Genomic DNA, 26,115 nt, shown 5'->3' on the forward strand with positions numbered 1-26,115 from the left:
TTCAACTTCAGCTTCTTCAGTGTTACTGGTCAGGGCATAGACTGGGATTACTATGATATTGAATGGTTTGCATTGGAAACAAACAGAGATCATTTTGGCATTTTTGAGACTGCATCCAAGTACTGCATTTCGGACCCTTTTGTTGACTATGATGGTTATTACATTTCTTCTCAGGGATTCTTGCCCATAGTAGTAGATATAATGGTCATCTGAGTTAAATTCACCCATTGCAGTCCTTTTTTGTTCGCTGATTCCTAAAATGTTGATGTTCGCTCTTGCCATCTCCTGTTTTTTCACTTCTAATTTGCCTTGATTCATGGACCTAACATTCCAGGTTCTTTTGCAATATTATTGCTCTTTACAGCAATACAATAACTACCCAGAACCTTTTATTTCAGGGAATGCTATCTCTGGTGACAGTCCAAGAAGCTAAACAATGACTTCTGTAACAGCCCCAAATGGCCAGGAATTGATTGATCACTGACAGTTCCCCCAATTTTTGTCACTGCTTCCAACTTAGGACCAACCAGAGAGAGCTAAATATGGCCTCCAACCAATCACACAGGGTGACCCACTTAAATCCGGAAGTTTTCCCAGGCCAGCAGTCTCCAGTCGGGGCACACTGGAAAACTCCTTTTTTCCTGCTATAAAGTTTCTCACTCTTCTTCCTGCCTTTGAGCCAAGACACAAGTGCAAATCTCAGTGTATGTGTTGAGTAATCAGAAAATAATTTCTAGATGAAAATCATCCTTAATCTAATTTTGAAAGTAATTAAAGATTAATAATTATTTTTTAGTGACAATAAGATGTATTTTCTTTTAAAATGTGATGATTGGTGGCATTTGAATCAAGACTATTTAGGTTGCAGATAAAAGAATTCTACTGATACTAGTTTAAACAAAAAAGACCAGAATTCTTTGTAGATGCCCTTTATTAGTTTGAGGAAGCACTACTCAGAGTTTTTAGTTTGCTCAGAATTTTTAGTCATAAAGATGTAGAATCCATCAAAAAATTTTTCCACATTTACTAGGGTAAATGACTTTTTTATTCTGTTACTGTGGTAAATTATAAGATTAAAAAAAAAAACATGTTAACCTAACCTGACATTATTGGTATACATTTATCTTTTGTGTATGTGTGTGTCCATATATAGTGTTATGTATATACATATTATAGTATTATATGTGAATATATAGTATCCATTTTATGTTGTATTCATATAGTTATATACATAGTATATATATTATATTATTGTATCCATATACATTGGAAAATACCCTGATGCTGGGAGAGATTGGGGGCAGGAGGAGAAGGGGACAACAGAGGATGAGATGGCTGGATGGCATCACCGACTCTATGGACATGAGTTTGGATAAACTCCAGGAGTTGGTGATGGACAGGGAGGCGTGGCATACTGCGATTCATGGGGTCGCAAAGAGTCGGACATGACTGAGCTACTGAACTGAACTGAACGTTATATATATATATATATATATATATATATATATATATATATATATATAGTGTGTGTGTGTGTGTGTATGTATATTATTTTTGTGAAATAATATTTCTCAAAACAGATGATTTTTCTTGATAGAGACAGACAATTTGATATGACAGCTTTTTATAAGGATCATCTTTAGGAAGAGGTCATGTAATTTTGGAAATTTAAAAGGAGAAAGACTATTTTAAACATTTAAATTTAGGTCAAGACTTTGTCTTCTATCTTGGAATTTATAAAATACATTTCTTAATAGGAAAATAGCCAATTTCCTTAAAGTTTTTGTACAAAAAATTCAGTATTTTTAACCCATATAAAATATCTCTATGTTTTTCTTTTTTTATAGAAAATTTTCACTACTGGTGATGTCAACAAAGATGGGAAGCTGGATTTTGAAGAATTTATGAAGTACCTTAAAGACCATGAGAAAAAAATGAAATTGGCATTTAAGAGTTTGGACAAAAATAATGATGGTTTGTCTTTATTTTCTGTTTATCAACAGTTATGAAGAAGCACTTCTCATGCTTCTAAAAGTCTAAAAGAATGTATATTTTAGTCTGTCTTTTTTAGATGATAATTACTGCTTGTGCTAATATTTGTTTTTCTTAGTATATGATTTTTATATAGAATGTTTTTAGTGGAGATAAGTTATATGTAGTTTTGTCTGATGAATCATAAACTGTGAGTAGGGCCTTTTGTGAAATATTAATTATGGAACCTTATGCTGATTTGACTTAAAGTTATGGTTTAAAAATAACAATTATTGTTTTCTTGCTCTCTGAGCAAGAGAGATTTATTTTTATTCATATTGAGCACAAGTGTTTTATATTCTAAACTTTAAACAACTTTCAGATTATCTTATATTTGATAAGTCATTTTGAAAGAATTCCCTGTGATCAGAGAAGATACTCTCTGATTTTGAAAGCTAGAAAAGAAAATAGCAGATAGATATTTAAATATATACCTTCTGATTGGGATTATGGTTTTTCTATTTATTAGTAGCTTGGAGTTAGAGTCCCAGTCATGTAGGGCAAAAAGCAAGGGCCACAGTAGGAGAAAGGAAGCAGCTATCAAACCCTTATCACCAGAGGCAACCTTTGATAAGAAGAGGAAGTTTATTTTAAAAATGTATAATGTAGCCTCAGACCCCTCCCCATGCATAAGTGGTTGAGGCCATTCCATTCACAGATTTATTATTCAATAAACAAGTTAAACAAATAAACAGAAAATATGGTTCCTACCAGGGTAGGCAAACTTTTCTTTTTTAATAAAAGGCCAGATAGGAAATATTTAGCCTAGTGAGCCATGTGATCTCAGTTGCAGGTACTCATCTCTGCTGTCACCCTGCAGAAACAGCCTTAGATAGTATGTAAATGAGTGGGCATGGCTGTGTACCAATAAAACTTTATTTGTAAAAGCAAGCAACTGGCCTTATTTGGCCAGAAGGTTATAGTTTGCTGAAAAGTGAAAGTGAAAGTCACTCAGTCGTGTATGACTCTTTGCAATCCCATCGACTATGTGTGTGTTAGTCGCTCAGTCGTGTCCAACTCTTTGCAACCCCATGGACTGTAGCCCACCAGGCTCCTTTGTCCATGGGATTCTCCAGGCAAGAATACTTTAGTGCATAGCTGTTCCCTTCCCCAGAGGATCTTCCCAACCCAGGGATCGAACCCAGGTCTCCCACATTGCAGGCGGATTCTTTACCAGCTAAGCCACCAGGGAAGCCCAAAGTGAGTCACTCAATCATGTCTGATTCTTTGCGACCCCATGGACCATAGAGTCCATGGAATTCTAAAGGTCAGAATACCGGAGTGTGTAGCTGTTCCCTTCTCCAGGGGTCTTCCAAACCCAGGGATCGAACCCAGGTCTCCTGCATTTGCAGGCAGATTCTTTGCCAGCTGAGCCAAAAGGGAAGCCCAAGAATACTGGAGTGGGCAGCCTGTTTCTTCTCCAGCAGATCTTCCCCACCCAGAAATCGAACTGGTGTCTCCTGCATTGCAGGTGGATTCTTTACCAACTGAGGTATCAGCGAAGCCCTGGTTTATACTGAACCTTAACTTTAGTTAGATTCAAGGCAAGTTCCTTCAAACAAACAGCTAAATCCTTTGAATGGTTTTGATGATTGTTCAAATCTGTGACTCTCAGCTAGGAGGAACTGAGTTTGTGGTGGAAAGTAGTACTGTTAGGACATTTATTAGCACCCATAAACCTTACATTGTATGCCCTAAGTCTACCTTAGTCTAATCTTATAGCAAAATTCAATTCTTAGAGTCAACTTAGTTTCTTCCCACAAACTTTCATCCCACCCTGAACTCTCTGCATAGAAGGGACTGTCTATATAGTGTTAGGTCAGGCAGTTCCTGGGAGATGGAGCTAACTAAGGATCATCTCCAGATAAGTAGAGGCTGATCTACTTATATATGTATGGTGTGCACATATCAATGGTTAATTTCAGAAAGTTCTAAATGAACCAGTAGAAATAAAGGTGAAGTCTTTCTATTTTATTTTTTAATTGAAGTATAGTTCACTTATTATGTATTAAAGGTGAAACATATGATACATTTGTAGTAGATCAAACAGTTTCCTCTAAATTTATCTTTTGTATATTTAAAAACACTTTCTCATTATAGGTTCATATTTATGTTTATTAGACTTTCATAAAGGAAACTGGGACTTCTCTGGTGGCTCAGTGATAAAGAATTTGCCTGCCAATACAGGAGACATGAGTTTGATCCCTGGGTTGGGAAGATTCCCTGGAGAAGGCAATGGCAACCCACTCCAGTATTCTTGCCTGGGAAATCCCATGGACAGAGGAATGTGACAGGCTATAGTCCATTGGCTTGCAAAAGAGTTAGACACAACATAGCGATTAACCAACAACAAAGGAAAGCATTTATAATCTATCCTAATTATTCATGTTAGGTTATTTTTATGTTAATAATAATAATTATTAATAATTATAAAATTATTTTTATGTTAATAATTATTATTATTCTGTATTTGAGAATTTGTCTACTTGATAAAATTTAACTGCAGAAGTAACCCCCAAGTTGTACTCACAGTACTTTTGCAGTCATTCATGGATTTGCATAGAGAAGCCACAAGCTTCATTTGCTTGGTGAACACATTTCTAGCTGAGACAGAATAAGGTGACGCTCTGCTTCCCTGTTGTAGCTTTTGTACTGTAAATAAGTCCTTCTGCAGCCTACTTGGTGCCATGTCTTTTGCATTTTTGTGTTTTTTTTGATGATTTCACTATTTACAATGGCTCCCAAGAGCAGTGCTGAAATGTTGATCCACATTCCTAAATGTGGGAAGGCTGTGAAGTGTCTTTGGAGAAAAATATATGCGTCAAAACACTTTACTCAGACAAGAGTTATAGTGCTATTGACCATGAGCTCACTGTTAATGAGTCAACGTTAAAATATATATATATATATATAAACTATATATATAATATATATATATATATAAACAAGGTGTATTTAAACAGAAACACACAGCAAACAAGCTTTTGTAGTGATCAGTTGATGAGAAAATTGATGAGAAAACCAGAGGCTTACAGGAACCTAACCCCATATTTCCCTTAGGAACAATGCTTCCGTTTCCCTTAATTCTGTTTTCACAGTGACCTTATAGAAGGTAACCAGTGTGAATAATGAAAATCAACTGTATTTCTTTGAGAGGGCAATTATAAAGGTGATTATTCAGAATGGTGTTTGAAGACTTTCATTGCTGAAAAGTCTGGCTGTTTCTGAAAGCCTCTGGCTGTCCAGATTCTCATGCTGCTTCTTTCTTCTCCCTAGAAAGTTCTCTCCCAATCCTGTCATCCCCTCAAAGTCCTTCTCTTAAATGTAGTCTTTTCCTCTCACCACTAACAGTAATTTTTGTCTTCCTCTTTTCCTGGAGAACTTTGCTATTAATCCTGGTTTGGCATCAGACCGTCTCTTGTTTTGTTTCATCCTTTTCTATTCATACTAGTCTTAGGATCATCATGAGTCTGTGAACTGCTTCAGGGAAATGCAGTCTTACAATTTACTGCTTGTATTTTCTCTTTCTTCTTCTCTGTTTCTTCTCCTTTCCACAGCATGCTCTAATTGCTTTCATCATAATAATTTTCCTTCTTCCATCATCCTGCTATCCCTGCTTTCTTCATTTTTATTGCTAGATCTCTCAAAAGAATATTTCACACTCTTTGGCTTCATTTAGTCATTTTTCTACTTTCTTTTATCTCAGTGAATACATCTTTATGCATAATAAATACTTCATCATTTAATAAATGCATACTTTATATTTAAGAGATCCTACCTTAACTGAATTTACTTCAAAATTTAAGTGTGTTGATTTGTACGTCAAGTCTGTTGCTTCTTAATGGGGTTTCTTTGTAGGGCCATGTAAGCTCACTCTCTTCTTTCAATGGAATCATTATTTACCTACAAGGCTGTTGTGATTTTTGAGTGAAATAATATATGTGTACTTATTCAATATATTTGTTAAAATTTAAGTTGGTGTTACAGTATGTATTTAAGCAAATCTGTAACTCATCTAAATTCATAATATTACCTTAATCAGTTCAAGGCTTTCCCTTATAAAATAAGGGATTTGAAAGTCATATTTCTAAGGTCCTTGTCAGTTCTGAGTTTATAATTTTTATTTTTTAAAGGAAAAATTGAGGCTTCTGAAATTGTCCAGTCTCTCCAGATACTAGGTCTAACTATTTCTGAACAACAAGCAGAATTGATTCTTCAAAGGTAAGCTCTTCATCTATTGACAACTGTTTTTTGTTTTTTTTTTTAATATCCGGTATTAGAGATCTGCATTTGTAAGCATGGCTTAAAACAATTCTCTGCACCTTATCATTCCTTACAATATCTTTCCCCGCTTTTCTCCCTTTTCATTTTGTGTGTGCTCATGCACCTAAAGTGTAGGAATGAGAAAACTCTCTCAAGGCCTCCAGGCCTGGTGGAATGACAGGAAGGTGCTATGTCTCTACAGAAGGAGCCTAGAAGTTTTGGTGCTGTCTTTTTTCCTATTTGGTTTCTAATGTGACAGTAGAACTCATTGTTTCAAGATGAGGAGTCAAGCAGATGTATCACTTCTTTATCTTATGCATGACATGACTGGATAAGAGAGAAATCCTAAAGGTCTCCTCATTGACTGACAAAGAAACTGATTTGAAAAGAACAAACAAGTCGAATAAAAAAAAAATGGCAGAAAAACTGAACAGACATTTTTCCAAGAAAGATATACAGGTGGCCAACAGGCACAGGAAAAAATGTTCAACATTGTTAATCATCAAAGAAATGCAAGTCAGAACTACAGTGAGATAGCACCTCACACCTGTGAGCATGACCATCATCAAAAAGACCTCAAATAAGGAACGCTGATGAGGAGATAGAGAAAAGGGAACCCTTGTACTTTGTTGGTGGGAATGTAACTTGATGCACCCACTGTGGAACACAGTACGCAGGTTCCTCAAAAAACTAAAAATAGAGCTGTTTGATCCAGCAATTTCACTCCTGGGTACATATCAAAAAAAAAAAAAAAGAAAAGAAAAGACTATTTCAAAGGATGCATGCACCCAGAATTCATAGCAGCACTATTTACAATAGTCAAAAAGAAGCAACCTAAGTGTCCATCAACAGATGAATGGATAAAGAAGACATGGTAGATATATAAAATGGAATATTACTCAGCCATAAAAAGGATGAAATTTTCCCATTTGCAACAACATGGATGGACTTAGAGGGATTATGTGTAGTGAAATAAGTCAGACAAAAAAGATAAATACTGTATATTATCATTTATATGTGGAATCTAAAAAACTAGTGAACAGAAAGGAAACAGACTCATAGATATAGTGAACAAACCAGTGGTTACTAATCGGGAGATGAAAGTGGGGAGGGCAAAATAGGGAGACGAGAGGTGCAAAGTACTATGTGTAAAATAAATAGGCTCCAAGGATATATTGTGCAGCACAGGGAATAAGGCCAATATTTTATAATCACTATAAGTGGAGTATAGTCTATAAAAATTTTGAATCACTGTTGTACACCTGGAACTGATATATTATAAATCAGTTGTACCTCAATTTAAAAAAAAGAAAAAAGAGAAAATATCCCCCCCACCTCCACATAAAAAGAAATACCTGTTTCTTTCAGAAAATAGAGATACAGTTTGAACATTATTGCCCAGGGCAGTCAGATTTAGTGTGTTATTTCACAGGATAGAGTGATAATTTCTGAAGTCTAAGTGTCCTTGAAGGCTTTTTTGTTACAAATACAGTACAGGGACCAATTAAAAAAAATTGGTAACAGAAAATAGAAAAGGATAGTTACATTATATTAGTATTCTTGTCAGTGTTTTCAGTCTTCAACATTACCTAAAAAGTTTCTTCCAAATGGCTTTATTGTCATGTTTATCTCCTTTTGTATCTGTACAGGTAGCATTTTCCTCCCTTCTGTCTATTCAGAATTTCTTCTGCAAGCTGCTGCTTAATAGGAAAGCCCAAATCTCAGAGCTATGCATTGGCATCACTTTTGTTAACATCGGATCAGAAAGGCTTTCCTGAGGAAATGTAAAGCTAAAACATGAAAAGGAGATAAACAGCATTTAAAAATTTTTATTTTTGGCCTCACTGTATGGTGTGCGGTTTCCCAACCAGGGATCCAACCCATGCCCCTTGCAGTGGAAGTATGGAGTCCTAACCATTGGACCACCAGGGAAGGCCCTTAAATAGCATTTTGAAAGTGGAATATGGGGTATGTAATGTTCTGCCCCAAGGCCACATTTTTCCAGGAAACAGAGTATTTCTCTGATTTGCTGGCCAGAAATCATATTCCTATATTCCTTTTGATAGCTTTAGGACCAATGCAAATTCCAGCCTAAGCTCCAGAATAAATCACAGGTAATATAGAGGGTGGATTTTTAAATGACGCTATATAATTATATATATAAATATTTTATGACAACCTTATTGATAAGTAGTTTACATACAAAAAAAATTCATTCTTTTAAAGTGTACAGGTCACTTGTTTTTAGTATTTTCAGGGAGTTGTGCAGCCATCACCATTATCTAATTTTGGAACATTTTCATCAATCCCCAGAGTAACTGTATCCACTAGCAGTCATTCCTTAGTCCTCCCCTGCAAGCTCCCAGCAGCCGCTGATCTACTTTGTCTGTTCAGGACATTCACAAAAAAATGGAATCATTCAGCATGTGACATTTGTGTCTGGCTTTTTTCACTGAGTGTGTTTTCAAGCTTCATCCATGTTGTAGCATGCATCACTACTTGATTCCTTTTTTAGACCAAGTTATATTCCATTTTATGTATATATCGCACTTTATTTATCCATTCATCTACAGATGGACATTTGGGTTGCTTCCACTTCCGATATTTTTTGCTTCCAATATTCAGCTATCCTGAATATTGCTGCTATGAATATTTGTGTACACAGTTTTATGTGAACTTGTTTATAATTCTCTTGGGTATATACTTAGTGAAGAATTGCTGGATCATATGGTAACTCTGTGTCCAACTGGTTGAAGAACTGACAGACTGCTTTCCATAGTGATTGCACCATTTTACAACCTCAGCAGCAGTGTACGGAGGGCCTGAATTTCTCCACATCTTCCCTGACGTTATTTTCCGTCTTTTGATTTTAACCACGAGTATGTGGTTATGAAGTGGCATCTCATCATGGTTTTTTTGTTTCCCCAGTGGCTAATGTATATTATTTTGCACTGTTAGGCTATTACTATTATTATTAGCATTTATACTTTTTCAGTAAAAATTTTAGAATACGTTTGGATTAGAGAAGAAGCTCAATTTTCCCTTTTATGAGACTTCTTTGTTACTCGCACAAAACACTTTACATCTGAAGCTTCTGGTCACCAAATATGTGGGGTTTCCACCCACAACAGGCAGTTCTCAGCGATGCCAGCTGGATGTGATACAGTGTAATTCAGTTCTAACATTGTTGACCTGGAGGTAGTGTCAGATCCCACAAGTTCAGGGCTTAGTTTCACATGACTGCTCCCTACTTCAGATGCCAATCACAAGGAGTAGGAGGTCCCTAGGTTACCCACATATTCTCTCTGACTTGGCTACAGATCAGAGGTTCCTATGACCTTCTCCCCATTGGATTCAGTTACTTGCCAGATGGGTTCACAGAACTTGGGGAAATGTATACTTGTGTTTATCAGTTTATGAAAGCATATAAAGGATACAGGTGAACAGCCAATAAAAAGATACACACAAGAGGAGGTCTGGGAGGGTCCCGAGCACAGGAGTTGGGATGTCTCACCCTGCTGGTGTGTTTATTAACCAGAAGCTCCCTGAATCCTATACTGTAGGGATTTTTATGGAGGCTTCTTCACATAGTCATGATCAGTTATTAACTCCATTTTCAGTCCCTTTTCCCTCTCTGGAGAATTGGGGGCTGGGGTTGGGAGGGAAGGGGCTGAAAATTCCAAGCTTCTGATCATGGCTTAGTTTTCCTGATGACCATTCCTCATCCAGGTGCCCAGCCAGAGTTGCCTCATTAGAACAAGAGATGCCCTAGAGCTTGTATCACTTACAAAGTAGAAGGGCTGTAGGGACTCTGTGCCAGGAGCAGGGATCAGAGACCAAATTATACATTTTCTATTATCTCACAATTGTGTTTTCAGTAGTAGAAATCACAGATTTCCCCTTGAGGGCTCAGCCATCAGTGTGACTCATATATCTCCAAATGTCAGTTTCTTTTCTGCCATTTCACTGTCTCCTACCTTTTCCAAGACTGAATTCATGGAAAAGAAATGTGAAAGGTGCTGTTTGAAACAGCTGTGGCTGAATCATCAGAGTATGAGACAGGAACCATAGCCTATTGAAATATAGCCTCCTAGTTCTCCTTTTTCAGTAGAAGATGTGGTGGGGAGTAGCTGAAATAGGTGTCTCTCCCAAATATGTATGCTTCATGTATCTTTATCTTCTGCTTTCAAATAAAAAAGCCACTTTTCTTCTAGGCTCTCATCTCCATCCATCTTTCCTCTCATTTCCTTACCTCTAGTTCCCTCTCTACATCTATTGAGGACATTGGCACTTGTCAAATGGTCATTTTCTCTTTGTCCAAAGTCCTAGGAAACCGCAGTATTCATGCTGGCGGTCCCCCTTACTTTTTAGCATTAATGTTCCTCACTTTCCTCAACACCTGAGCCTTTTATTCCATTTTGCTTCAGTAGCCCACTCTCTCTCCAATTGTATCATAACTTGAAGCTGCTCCTCCTCCGAAGTCTTAAATACCTGTATCCTACCTTATGAGCCTTCTTCCTCTAGATTCTATACTGCCTTGCTCCTCTGGTACTTGCATTTTGACTTACAGACCTCTGGCCCCTTCATTTCCACCAGTTCATCAATCTTCTCTTGATTCTTTCACCATTCCTACTTGCTTTCTCCCAATCCTGAACTATCCTCTCAGTTGTTCTCTTTGCCCCAGCATTTGGACTATGAAGTATCTCCAGAGAAAAATGAAACTGTACTGATCCAGGAATAACCAAGACATTCTTGGAGAGCCATAAGGAGCTGGGGGCCTGCTCCATCAGATTAGCAAGAGTTGTTATAAGCTGTAATTAAGATATAGTGAATGGTGTTGCTACACAGATAGACAAATTGACAAATGGAACATACCCTCCCAGTAACAGACTCATCCATGTTTGGGATTTGTCACACAAGAGAAGTAGCTTTGCAAATCCCTTTGAAAAGAAGAGACTATGCAATAAATGGTACTAGTGCTTCTGATTATCCATGCAGACAGAAATACAGTTGGATACCTGCCTTACGCCATGCATAGAAATCACAGAAATAGAAGGCAAATTATGGTTACCAAAGGGGAAAGGGTAAGGGGAGGGATAAATTAGGAGTATGGGATTAACAGATACAAACTACTAAACACAAAATAGATAAGCAACAAGGATTTACTGTATACCACATATTCAGTATTTTGTAATAACCTGTAGCAGAAAAGAATCTGAAATATATACAACTGAGTCACTTTGCTATATACCTGAAACTAGCATAATATTATAAATCAACTATATTTCAATTAAAAAAAATCAAACTAAATGTGTAATACCTCTAAGGGAAAAATAAGCAGATGTCTACATCTCAGTATAGGGAAGAGTTTATTTTAAAAAATACAGAAGTCAATAACCATAAATGAAAAGATTGATAAATTCAGCTATATTAAAATTAAGAGCATCTAGGAGATCAGACCAGTTAATCCTAAAGGAAATCAACCCTGAATAGTCATTGGAAGGATTGATGCTGAAGCTGAAGATCCAATATTTTGGCCAGCTGTTGCAAAGAACTGACTTATTTGAAAAGACCATGATGCTGGGAAAGAGTAAAGGCAAAGGAAAAGGGGGTGGCAGAGGATGAGATGGTTAGATAGCATCACTGACTCAATGGACATTAATTTGAGCAAACTCTGGGAGATAGTGGAGGACAGAGGAGCCTGGCATGCCACAGTCCATGGGGTCACAAAGAATTGGACATAAATTTAGCGACTGAACAGCAACAATAATTCATGGATACTATAAATAAAGTAAAAAGACACAGTACTTGCTAATTTATAACTTGAAGGATTAAATCAATTATATAAAAAACTATACACATTTAAGAAGAGGACACAGCCCATTAGAAAAATGGGCAAAAGATATGAACAAGCATTTCACAAGAAGAAAAAAATGGATAGCAGATGAATAGGATAAGTTGGTCAACTGCATTAGTAATTTGAAGAGAAATACAGTTTAAACCCACCACGGGACTATCTTAAGTTTGTTGACACTGAGGGTTCTGTGGCTGTAAGCTAGAGCTTAAAATTCGTTTATTCATTTAGTTAGTAATTTGCTCTGTGCTAGGCACTGTTTTAGACACTTTGGCCATATCAGTGAATAAAATAAACAAACATCCTTGCCTTGTAGAGGATGTTTGCATGTGGAGGGTTGAGGGGTAGGATCAGACAATAAGCAATTGCATTAAAATGGAAAACAGTACTAAAAATAGAGTAATAAATATGGCAACCCTGAAGAATAATGTTATAAACATCAGTAGTAACTAGGACTTAGGCAAATATGAAATGTTAATACCTGTGTGCTAGAACAAATGAAAATTTAAGTGTAATTTCATGTATGCAGATCAAAGTTAAAAGTGGAGCCAGAAAATATCAAAAATATCTGAAAATAGCATTTTATTTGTCTGTTGTCTTTATGCATCTCTTTCACACAATTCATAGAATAAATAAAAAAATCTGGAGGAGATGCTTAAGCTTTTTTTTCCAGAGATATTCATTAATTAAACAAATAATTGAGCACATTCTTTTTGCTGACCACTTTATGTCCTGGGTCTCTCAGTAGTGAACAAAACAGTCAAAATCCTGGGCAGTCTAGAGTCACTTTTAGGGGAAAAAACAGGTACAAATGACAGTATTGCCAAGAAACTTCTAAAACAAGCAAAAAGTTAATGAAAAATATTCAAGGCTACAATATATTAACCGTAAATAGTGAAGATAAGGTACTAGGATTTCTTAAGACTCAAAAGGCCGAATCACCAAGTTTGATTTTTTTTAAATTGTTTATTTTTAATTGATTGATGGTTTCTTTAGAATAAATTTTTTAAAATATATAATCACTGCTAGTTTTCTTAGCATAGAGAAAACTGGAGAAGGAAATTGAGAGCGTATATTGATTATATTCCAAAGTTACATCCAAATGTTAAAATAGAACATTAAGAACTGTCTTCCTGAGCCAGTGTAAGAAAAATGAATCATTAGTTTATTCATTACTACTCCCTAATTTTTTTTTTTAATTTTTGAAAATTTATTTTAATTGGAGGCTAATTACAATATTGTGGTGGTTTTTGCCATATAGTCACATGAATCAGCCATAGACTATCCCCCAGTTTTATCTTTGTTAGCTCATTGACTTGGAGTTTGATGGAGCACCAAAAGTAGCTTTTGGTGAGATCTATAAATTTGGAGTCCTTTTTTATTTAAAATGGTTAAAACTAACAGATCATCAAATGCTTGTTGCCATTTGCCATTTCCAAAAACCTTAGAAGAATATTAAGTTGGAAGAAAAATTGTCATTCTGCAACATGGCCAATAATGTTACTTTTATTTAAAAATTATATTTTATTTTTTAATCAGCTTCTTTTTGTTTTCAGCATTGATGCCGATGGGACAATGACAGTGGACTGGAATGAATGGCGAGACTACTTCTTATTTAACCCTGTTACAGATATTGAGGAAATCATCCGTTTCTGGAAACATTCTACTGTGAGTCCACTTTATGTATTAATTGTCACTTATTTGGAGCTGTAAACCATTGGTATAGTTATTATCCAGGAGTACTCTGCAACACTTGTGGGTCAGGCACCTAAGTCTCTGTAGCTAGCTCATTGACTTATAAGAATTCTACATACTTTGTTAGGTGTGGGGACTTCCCTGGTGGCTCAGACTGTAAATCATCTGCCTACAATGCGGGAGACCTGGGTTTGATCCCTGGGTTGGAAAGATCCCCTGGAGAAGGAAATGGCAACCCACTCCAGTGCTCTTGCCTGGAAAATCCCATGGATGGAGGAGCCTGGTAGGCTACAGTCCATGGGGTCACAAAGAGTCAGACACGACTGAATATCTTAAAAAAAAAAAACCAACCCAAGACTTCATAAAGATTGCAGATGTAGTTCCTATGTTTGCCATTCACAAAACTTGGAAGAGCTACTGCCTTCCAGAAATCTTGTGAAGATAAGCTGCTCAGCTTTTATAGCCATTTAAGGATTCTGCCTTCAGTTCAGTTCAGTTTAGTTGCTCAGTTGTGTCTGACTCTTAGTAACCCCATGAATTGCAGCATTCCAGGCCTCTCTGTCTATCACCAACTCCTGGAGTTTACTCAAACTCTTGTCCATCAACTTGGTGATGCCACCCAGCCATCTCATCCTATGTCGTCCCCTTCTCCTCCTGCCCCCAATCCCTCCCAGCATCAGAGTCTTTTCCAACGAGTCAACTCTTCACATGAGGTGGCCAAAGTATTGGCGTTTCAGCTTCAACATCAGTCCTTCCAATGAACACCCAGGACTGATCTCCTTTAGGATGGACTGGTTGGATCTCCTTGCAGTCCAAGGGACTCTCAAGAGTCTTCTCCAACACCACCGTTCAACAGCATCAATTCTTCGGCGCTCAGCTTTCTTCACAGCCCAACTCTCACATCCATACATGACCACTGGAAAAACCATAGCCTTGACTAGATGGACCTTTGTTGGCAAAGTAATGTCTCTGCTTTTTAATATGCTGTCTAGGTTGGTCATGACTTTCCTTCCAAGGAGTAAGCATCTTTTAATTTGATGGCTACAATCACCATCTGCAGTGATTTTGGAGCCCAAAAAATAAAGTCTGACCCTGTTTCCACTGTTTCTCCATCTATTTCCCATGAAATGATGGGACCAGATGCCATGATCTTAGTTTTCTGAATGTTGAGCTTGAAGCCAACTTTTTCACCTCCTCTTTCACTTTCATCAAGAGGCTCTTTAGTTCCTCTTCACTTTCTTCCATAAGGGTGGTATCATCTGCATATCTGAGGTTATTGATATTTCTCCCAGAAATCTTAATTCCAGCTTGTGCTTCTTCCAGCCCAGCGTTTCTCATGTTGTACTCTGCATATAAGTTAAATAAGCAGGGTGACAGTATACAGCCTTGACGTACTCCTTTTCCTATTTGGAACCAGTCTGTTGTTCCACGTCCACTTCTAACTGTTGCTTCCTGACCTGCATGTAGATTTCTCAAGAGTCAGCATAGGTTATATATACATATATATACAGCATATAGAAACTGTATAGGTTTCTATACAGTCAGCAAAAACAAGACCGGAAGTTGACTGTGGCTCAGATCATGAATTCCTTATTGCCAAATTCAGACTTAAACTGAAGAAAGTAGGGAAAACCACTAGACCATTCAGGTATGACCTAAATCAAATCCCTTATGATTATACAGTGGAAGTGAGAAATAGATTTAAGGGACTAGATCTGATAGACAGAGTGCCTGATGAACTATGGACGGAGGTTAGTGACATTGTGCAGGAGACAGGGATCAAGACCATCCCCATGGAAAAGAAATACAAAAAAGCAAAATGGCTGTCTGAGGAGGCCTTACAAATAGCTGTGAAAAGAAGAGAAGCAAAAAGCAAAGGAGAAAAGGAAAGATATAAGCATCTGAATGCACAGTTCCAAAGAATAGCAAGGAGAGATAAGAAAGCCTTCCTCAGTGATCAGTGCAAAGAAATAGAGGAAAACAACAGAATGGGAAAGACTAGAGATCTCTTTAAGAAAATTAGAGATACCACAGGAACATTTGATGCAAAGATGGGCTCGATAAAGGACAGAAATGGTATGGACCTAACAGAAGCAGAAGATATTAAGAAGAGATGGCAAGAATACACAGAAGAACTGTACAAAAAAGATCTCCATGACCCAGATAATCACGATGGTGTGATCACTCACCTAGAGCCAGACATTCTGGAATGTAAAGTCAAGTGGGCCTTAAGAAGCATCACTATGAACAAAGCTAGTGGAGGTGATGGAATTCCAGTTGAGCTATTCCAAACCCTGAAAGATGATGCTGTGAAAGTGCTGCACTCAATATGCCAGCAAATTTGAAAAACTCAGCAGTGGCCACAGGACTGGAAAAGGTCAGTTTTCATTCCAATCCCAAAGAAAGGTAGTGCCAAAGAATGCTCAAACTACCACACAATTGCACTCATCTCACACACTAGTAAAATAATGCTTAAAATTCTCCAAGCCAGGCTTTAGCAATATGTGAACCGTAAACTTCCAGATGTTCAAGTTGGTTTTAGAAAAGGCAGAGGAACCAGTGATCAAATTGCCAACATCTGCTGGATCATGGAAAAAGCAAGAGAGTTCCAGAAAAACATCTACTTCTGCTTTATGGACTATGCCAAAGCCTTTGACTCTGTGGATTCTGCCTTAGGGAAGAGTAAAGGTTACAGGCTGTTACTTTGTATAGATAATAATATCACTGAGATAATATATCTCAGTACCTCATGCTTGATATGGCCAAAGATCCCTTCTGAAACTTGCTTGTTCAGATTTATCTCTGGAATAAGGCATCTATGGTAATAATCATGGAAGGTTAAATAAATGTTTGGCTCATCTGCTCAGCACTGCACACCTATATCTCTGTATTCCTCAAAACTTTCAAATTTTAATTAAATTCCATTAATATCCTGCTGAAATATCTTGACATAAATAAAAATTCATCTCAGTGTGCAATCTGTTCCTGGAAACAATGGAAACTCTTTGAGAGAATTTTAATTTTTCTAATAGGCTTGACTTCTATACTTATTCCTGGATTTCAGTACATTTTATATGTACTAAATGAAGCCTAGCATTCACATTGCCACTAGTAACAATGCCTAATCTTACCTAGAAAATTGTAAAATGAATGGTGACAAATGCGGGCAGAGGATGAGATGGTTAGATAGCATCACTGACTCAGTGGACATGAGTTTGAGCAAACTCCAGGAGATAGTGAAGGACAGCGGAACCTGGTGAGCTGCAGTCCACGGGGTTGCAGAGTCAGACATGACTTAGCGACTGAACAACAGAAAATGATTCCTTTTCAACTATGAGTATAAAATAATACTATATTAGTAGTTCAGTTTCCTTGATAAAATTTATGCTTATGTGAAATCATGTTTACATGATCAAATTATTATTTTATCTTTGGAGATAGTTAATAGTTGAGGCTATAATCATGTATCCATTTTTTTGATAGTAAAAATGAAGTAGAGGGTTTCTATTGTAGCATAGCTTCTAACCCTGACACTCTTACCTATAAAATCTTTTACACTAGAACCATTTAGATAATAAAGCTGTAAAAATATTATTATACAATTTTGTTTCTGTCAAGTTATATTTGTAATCCATTGTAATGTTTAGAATTAGATGGAAAGGTAGATAATTTTAAACAATACCTCCCTGTTAGCTAAATTTTTAAATGGCAAGTTGGATTTATAAAAATATTTATAGACAGGAAATAAGTTTAGGGGCATTCACATTACAATTTTAATTTAATTTTCATTTATATATTTAGAGCACATATCATGATAGAAAATATAATGTAGATATAACTTTGAGATAAAAGGAGTATCTTTGAAGAACTGACAAAATAATTCTTTCTATAGCTAGTAAGATTCTCTACATCTGATAAAACACTGCTCTTTCATTCTAACTGAGACCTAGAAAAGTTATCCTGAATCTGTTAAGAAAGTTTGTAATTGTTGGTATTGTCAATTTGTAATTACTGTTAATTTTCATTTCTTATGGACTGATACTTGTACTTTATTTAGTGTAAATAGGCTATTTATAATCCTAAATGCTCAGATTGGCTCAGTATAATACTTTCTAAGGATTGAAACTGATCTTTATAAAATAACACGTAATTCTTCTCTAAAAGAAACAAACCTTCTGGAATGATCTATCTTTAATTGAAGGAGCCTTGGGATTTTTCTTCCATTTTAACAGGGTATTGACATAGGAGATAGTTTAACTATTCCAGATGAATTCACAGAAGATGAAAAAAAGTCGGGACAGTGGTGGAGGCAGCTTTTGGCAGGAGGCGTTGCCGGGGCCGTCTCTCGGACAAGCACGGCCCCTCTGGATCGCCTGAAAGTCATGATGCAGGTGAGCTTTAGGACCCAGTGTCTAAGTGCGTCCAACATATTCTGAAATAGTGAGAAATGTGGTACTTTGAAGAAAGATAAAAGATATCTCAGTAATAATCATACCTTTAAAAAGGAGTCTCTTATTTTTATTGCTATTAATCCTAAATTCAGTCCATGTAAGTATTTACTTTAAATTGTTGGTACGTATGTATGTGCTCAGTCACTCAGTCATATCTGACTCTTTGTGACCCTATGGAGTATGGCCTGCAAGGCTCCTCTGTCCATGGGATTTTTCCAGGTAAGAATACTGGAATGGGTTGCCATTTCCTTCTCCAGGAAGGTGTGATGAACATGTGTGTGATGAACTTTTAATCTTGGCATCCTGTGCCTATTCAAATGTTTAATTAGAAGGGAAAATCTCTAGCCATTGTTGTAGTACTCTCCTTAAACTACTTATATTTTCCTTCTATTTTATGTACTTTCTTAAGAGAGGGTTTTTTCTGAAATCTAGACTGCTGGAACAAGGATGTAATTTAAAAAGTTATTCTAAATCTGAGGTTGGCAGAAGGGACCTGGTTTTATAGATTGACTTTGCTATTTACTAGCAGTGTAACCCTGGCTGGTCAGAGTGGAAAGAAAGAGGAAAAGGAAAGGATTAATATTTGGTGCTCATTATGGTAGCCCATTTAATCTTCTAATAATGCAGCCAGGGGATTTTATCCTCATATTATCTGGCTCAGAGAGTTGAATAACTTTTCCTTCACAACAAATTAGACAAGGAATGAAGTGTTTTTGACTGTATTTCTCATACTGCCTGAAACCCCTGAGGCTTCATTTTCTTTCATTCTAGAATGGGAGCAAGACTATCTAGCAAGAGTGGTAAAAACATTAAACAATGTAAGTTATGGGAAAATGCCTGGTAGGCTGGAATACCCCCTAGAACACAGTAGTTGCTTTAAGAAGGTTTTTTAAAAATTGTGTCATTGTTCCTGTGGTCAGTACTTTTGTATTTGTCCTTAGATTTCTGTACAGAATGATTTCTGACAATATTTTCAACTAGAATTCATCTAGAATATATCTACATCTCAAAATATATTTAGGGGTAATGATACTGCTTTAAAGAGAAAGGAGAGAAAATCAGCATGTATTTTTGTTTTTAGGAATGGTAGTAAATTGACTTTGAGAAATTTTGAATAAGCACTCATCTTTCCTTTGTCATATTTTACTGTGCAGTTTATTTAAAATAAAATGGATATATTTCAACTTTATTTCCTACAAGTTCAGAAAGTTTTTCAAAGTACCTTCGGATTCAGTAATTCACAGAACTCACTTTAAGCTTTTATACTTATGGTTATGATTTATTGTAACTAAAGATACAGATTAAAATCAGCCAAGGAGCAAAGAGCATAGGGCTGAGTCCATGGAAGAATCAAATGCAGAATTTCTGTTGTTTTCTCCCCGAAGAGTCACAGTGTGTTATTTCTTGGCATCAGCCTGTGACAACTTGCACAGAGTTGCACACTAGTCAGGGAAGCTCACAAAAAAGGATAGCTGACTTCTTTATTTGGGGTTTATTATATGTAATCAGTTTTAGATAGAGGCAAGCATAGGGTCTAGTTTATTTAAACAACTATGACATTGGTAGTACGAATCAGGTAATTTATTGATACTGTCTGGGTCAGGAGTTCACACATGATACCTCAAGTTAAGCCATAGAATGTACAGGTTTTGTTTTTGGTGTCAGGCTATGTATGTCCTAGTCTCTATGGTTCTGATAAACATAATATCCAAATTGTTTTCAGTCCTATTTATATTTCATGTCTGTCTTATTTCTCAGGGAGGAGGAATAATATATTGCCTTCACTATATTTTTCTAATTTGTCTTACATTGAACTTGCTTATATGCCAAAGGGTGTTTCATAGCCTAATAAGTATTAAGTTGGTTCATTTTATCTTATGGGTGTTGTTCATGATTTTAATTTCGATCATGTCTTCTCTGCTTTCCCAAAATGAGGATACCAATTTTTCTTAGATCAGGCTTCTACAATGGTGGTACTAGTTCTTCCCATTATATATTTTCTCAACCTCCTATATTTTCAAATACATCTTTTTGTAGTAATAAATAGTATTGAAGGAAAGAGAGTGGTTGTATTGCTGCTTTAGAAATAGTAATGATAGCATCTCACCAGTATTTTATATCATTTTGCTTTATTTTTAGGTCCATGGATCAAAATCAGCGAAAATGAACATATATGGCGGCTTTCAACAGATGGTGAAAGAAGGAGGTATCCGCTCGCTTTGGAGAGGAAATGGTACAAATGTCATTAAAATTGCTCCTGAGACAGCTGTTAAGTTCTGGGCGTATGAACAGGTAATAGTTATCACCTATGGAATTTGTTAACAAGGAGGAGTCAAACTGATTCAATAACAATTAAAATACCATGCATTTTAGATTATTATTTTAATACCTGATAATGTTCCACATATACTCTATGAAGAATTTCTGTTACAGGAGATTAGATTAATTTAGAGATTCCACACTAAATTCTGGGATTCTGAATTTCATATTACTTATATCAGAAAGGTTTTTGTGTTTTCTAAGTAGCTCTTAAAGGAAATGCAGGATTTTAGCTTACTCATTTTGGATTCAGAATAGAAGTTGCACATGAACATAAGTTTTTATGAAAGTGTCCCCATCCAGAATCTGGAAGGAAGACTTTTAAGTTCAGATCCTTTGTGTAATCTGACATTGCTATAAAACTGAGTTGAATTTAGAATGAAAGCTCCATCAGTTGGGGGCTTGGCTGCTTCTCCATGCACTCTAACACATGGACAGAGCCTGGCATGTGATAAGTCTTCAATAAGTGTTGAATGAGTGAGTGAATGAGTAAATGAATGAATGTGATTTACTTCTGAATTAACCTTTCTGTTAATTTGATGTTAAGAGGAAATACACTAGTAGATTTTAGAATTGGCTTCTCTTTATGGTCAGTAGCAGAGTTGTCTAGTTAAGCATGCACAAAATTATTCTTTCCATGATTTCTTTTGTCATTGTTAACCATAGATAATAAGAACCTTGAAATTTAACTCCACCTTATATGTTGTATTATTTCAAATAGATTTTTGATTATTTTTGAGAGTGTTTAGTTTTTTTATTTTTATTTTTTTTTAGTGTTTAGTTCTTTAGCAACAGAATACTCTTGAGAAGGTTACAAAGTCTAGAGGAGTCTTTTCTTGGCTTATAAAAATAGAGAAGCAAAGAAAAAAATTGAAAAAAATCTAGCCTCTATGACTAAATTATAGCCTGTCATTGGGAATGATATTTTCCCTCTATGAAATCATGAGTTAGGGCTTACATTTTAGATACCTGTAGGTTATTCTGACCACATACTGGATTTTATGATAGGAAAGCCAGAGCCTAAAACAAATATTGAAGTATATTAATAAAACCATTATTCCATAGGCAGGAAGTCAGTATTTGTGGAAGTTTGTATTAGTGTAAGCAGATATGTGTGTTACACTTCATGCTATTTGGCTAATTTTCACCTTGGACACCACCAACAGGCATCCTCTGCTTCCATCCAGCCAGACTCCTTTCTGGGTGCTCTTCACAGTATTCTAATTTCTGCATGATAACTTTTCTTAGAGATCAGGAGACAGCTCTCTGCACAAGGTGGTGCAGTGTCCTTGTGGTGGTCTCTGGGGCCTGCTGTACCTGTTTATTTTCTCTCCCTGGTGTAGGTCTGTTTATCCCTCAGGGCTCTGTTAAGTCCAGCTTCCTATTAGAAGCATTTCCTAAGCATCCCAACCAAAACTGATGCCTCACCTGCCTGACTTCCTTAGAATACTATATTATGGAATATTCAGTTTTCCACTGGATAATAGAAAACCCATTCTTTCCCCCAGTGAATTGTAAACTACTCTGGTTTAACTATTATGCCATATATATTCTCAAATTTTCCAGAGTACCTAGCTAGCTGCCTTCTGGATTCAAATAGGTTTTGTTTCATTGAAAAACTAACAGTTTAGAAAAATGGAGAAAAGGATAGTGTCAGCCTGGTATGTAGATGTCTTAAACACATCAACAGAGGATAAAGTGGTGGTCCATTTTGGTTCTCACTGGTGTAACAGTGCGGTTTTATCAGGATCAGGGAGGCAGTGTGGTGGTGTGTTCTCATGGTTTCAGCTGCCATCTGTATTCTAACTGCCTTCCCTTCTAGCATTTTTCTATTCCTCTTGGTACCTACACATCCACCTGTGCACTGCATATCTGTGCATCTCCACCTAGATATCCCAGGGGTACTTCACAGTCATCCCTCCACTACCCCCACTCTAGTCACACAGACACACACACACAGACACACACGCACACATCCCATTCCTCTTTCTCTAGGTCTTACGGTGGTAAACATGATTCAGCACTTTACTGGAGAGTTATTTCCTCCAGGAAACCTTCCCTTTGTTTTCCTCTGTTAGAACTTTCATCAGAATTCAGTATTGAATTCAGGACTATGAGCTTCCTTAGGCAGTATTTGTTTTCAGTGTATGTTCCCAGTTCCGGAAAATCCCTGTTGAATGAATGAAAACAAAGAACTGCCAGAGCTGGGTTTGGAGCCCAAGGTTGCCCTCAGTTTTAAGTTCATTAAGATGAAAGGAAAGATAGGTATTTTGAACAGAAGTGGCAGCCCGTGGACAGAAATGTAGGCACGGGAGAGCATCATTCACTAAGGAAGCTGAAGTTTCACTGGGCTCAAGTGTCATGGAGTGTATGTCCAGGAAGATGATGATGAAAACAGGCTGGACAGATAGGCAGGAGCCAGATGTAATGGGAGTCTGGATTTTATCCGTGGGGAGGACATTATTGAAGTGTCCTATGTAGGGAAGTGGAATGAGTGTATTTGCATTTAAGATCAACCTGGAAAGTAGAGGTATTGGAAGAGAGTGAGGCTCTATTGGAGGCAGGAAGACTATTTAAGGAAATAATTCAGGGATTCAGGTAGGAAATGATGAGTATCAGTATAAGGCAGTGGCTGCAGTGATTGGCGAAAAACTGATGTGAACTGAAAAATATTTGGGGAAATAGAAACAACAGAACTCACTGAGTGGATGTGGAGGTGAAAAAGAAGAATCAAGAATGATTTCTGATTTCTAACTTGAGCAACCAGATACACAGAAAAGACAAAAAGAAGAATCAATCTTGAGATCAAATGACAGGTTGCATTTTGCACAGGCTGGGCTTGAGCTCTTTCTGTAACATGTAGAAGGAGTAGACAATAGGACCTTTGATCTCTGATAGGTTGTTATTGAGGTGAAGGCTTTGGAATGGATCACTCAAGAAGACTTACAGAATGTGACGAGTTCTGGGGATAGGCCCAGGGAGAAGTAGAAGGAGAAACCTGCAAAGGAGACTGAGAAGGAGCAGCCAAGGGGACAGAAAGGAATTCATAGAAAGTGATGGCCTAGGAGTCAGAGGAAGAAGAGACTTTCATGAAGGGTAGGAAATATGATAAAAAGTTTTATCTTTTAGGATTTATCACCTCAGGGATAGGAAAACTTGGTATAAATGTTTCAGAGAAGTAGTGAGGTGAGAAACCAATTGAGATGAGCTAAAGGGAATGGGAGGCGAAGAAAACTGGACAGTAGACACCTTTGTTAGGAATTTACCTTCAATGAAAGGGAGGAGAAAAGACAAAGGAGAGAGTGAGAATGGAAGGAAGTTGGATTTTGATATTTTGTTTTCATGGCATGCCTGTGGCTGAAGGAAGCATGTCAGTACAAAGAAGGAAGTTAAAAAATACAAGTGAGACAGTTAGATAAGTGTTGCAGGTATTCAGGGAAAGTATGTGTGTCGGGTAGGAGTGGAAGGGCGGGGAAGAAATGTTATCCAGATTGTGGCAGGATTTGCCTTTGACTGCATGGAGAACTCTTCTCATGTCAGCTTAGGAAGAAGTGAATGTGGGTGATTATGCGGGAAGTGGACAAAAATACCAAGATATCCTTGCCTGATGGCCTCTTTGTTCTTCCTTGAGTTCCCAAGAAAGGACTTTTTTTTTTTTTTTTAGAATGAGGGAGGAAGTGGTACTGGAAGCTGGAGGAGAATGGAATGGAGAAGGTTGAAATAGATATTCTGACAAATGGACAGAGAGTTGACATGGATAGGGTGGATGGAAAGAAAAACAAATTGGAAGAAAGAAAGTAAAGAAATTGAAATCCTGAAAAGGTTTTCAATGGCTTTGAGAGCCCATCTAAACCTCCTTTGAAAAAGTCAAATTCTGTGGCCTTGAGCAAGCCTCTTAAAGCCTCTGTCACCTGACACCACATCCCTGGGGTAGAAACTAAGCTTGGTGACATAGGGTTAAGCCCTTGTCACTTTGCCTAACCCTGTATCTCTGTCCTCAACTCTTCCCTTTGTGCATGGTATGTTTTGGGGTGCAAAAGCCCCAAACCCGTACTCTTAAACTATTTATTCTCTACCAGTCACTAAGTATTTACCGAGTACTTTTGATGGGTGCTTTGGGTTGGGGTACAGTATGTAAAAATATGTCTTCAAGGTTCCTATTCATATGCAGGATGGTTTTCAATAAATTGTATTTAATGATTGTGATGATCTAACATACAGGAAAATTAATAGGGCCTATGCAGAAGAGGAGTTTTGCTTATTAACATTATGATGTAGTTCAAGAAATAGAGGCCATAGAAACATTGACTTTTGGGGGAGGCAGATATCTGCCATTTGGGGAACTTTTTGAAATTGTATTCAATTTTTATCATGAGCAGAGAAGCACAACTTTACTAGGACAAAGTATTCCTGTAATTTTGCATTAAGTTCTTCTGATTTTAAGGAATTGAACTCTGGCTGGCTCAGGAAAGCCAGGTAGGGGTGGCGGTAGGGGTCACTGTGGGGATGCCTGGGGCATTAAGGGGAGGAGCCTTAGGGAGTGCAGAAGTGGAACCTTGCTGACCTGTCCCTTCTCCATGTATCTGCTTCTTTGTCACTTTGTCCATTTCTCCCTCTGGTATCAGTGCCTAATTACACCATGTCACAATTCTAGGAGAAAGAATCTGATTTGCTTGGCTTCTAACCACAGTCTAATTTGGGCAGAGGTTTTCTCTCCAAGCTGTATAAAGATGATAATGATAATAATAACAACAACAATGTTTATTGAACATTTGCCCAGCACTGTGCTAACTGTGTTACATGTATTACCTAATAATTCTTTCAACAACCCTGTTTGGTATAGGTATTGTTATCACAGATGAGGCACCTGCAGTTTGGGTATGTTTGTGAACTTACTCAGAGCCATATAGTTGTAGGGCTCCAGTTCAGGTCTGCCTGCCTTTGGAGCCCATGATATTTACATCCTGCCCCATCGATATTTTGGCTGCACTTGTGCCAGACTTCCACCCATGGCCAGATCAGCCTTGTCACTTTCTTTAGTGCTGGTGGGCCAAGGGATCTGGGGTTGTTTTGTTAGTGTAATCATATGTATTATCTACAAAAACTGTTTTTCTAAGTTGTTTTATTATGTGTTTGTTACTGATTTATTTGTACTGGTTAAAACCATGGGGACAGTATCTAAAAGCTGTGAGCACTTTATTAACCTGTGCATCTGGAGAAGAATGCTGTGATTCTGTTTCAGCAAAGGAGCTACAGGGTCACCTCTGTGGACCATCTGTGTTTTGTGGAATTCTAACTTGAAAATCACTCTCCAGTAAATGAGTCTATTAGCATTCAAGCCTTGCTTTTCTGTTAGATAGTGTTAATGCAGTGTGTGCATTTTGAGAAACTTCGCATTGTCAATTAATTGGTTTCTAGGAGCTGATTTGTATTTTGGTATTGTTTTAGCTTGGGCTGCCATAACAGAGCACCATATGCTGGGTGGTTTAAAGAATGGAAGTT

General features: G+C 37.1%; 1 protein-coding gene across 1 annotated transcript in view; it reads left to right on the forward strand.

Moving 5' to 3' along the window:
* The window catches only part of LOC129655033 (calcium-binding mitochondrial carrier protein SCaMC-1), a 58,173-nt gene that overhangs the window by 9,541 nt on the left and 22,517 nt on the right, over nucleotides 1-26,115 (forward strand). The window contains exons 2-6 of the mRNA XM_055584910.1: nucleotides 1,848-1,974; nucleotides 6,165-6,252; nucleotides 13,705-13,816; nucleotides 18,076-18,234; nucleotides 20,434-20,586. Coding sequence (XP_055440885.1) covers nucleotides 1,848-1,974; nucleotides 6,165-6,252; nucleotides 13,705-13,816; nucleotides 18,076-18,234; nucleotides 20,434-20,586 — 639 coding nt within the window. The remainder of the gene's footprint in view (nucleotides 1-1,847; nucleotides 1,975-6,164; nucleotides 6,253-13,704; nucleotides 13,817-18,075; nucleotides 18,235-20,433; nucleotides 20,587-26,115) is intronic.

This window comes from Bubalus kerabau, chromosome 6, assembly GCF_029407905.1.
Source record: "Bubalus kerabau isolate K-KA32 ecotype Philippines breed swamp buffalo chromosome 6, PCC_UOA_SB_1v2, whole genome shotgun sequence".
Lineage (NCBI taxonomy): Eukaryota > Metazoa > Chordata > Mammalia > Artiodactyla > Bovidae > Bubalus > Bubalus kerabau.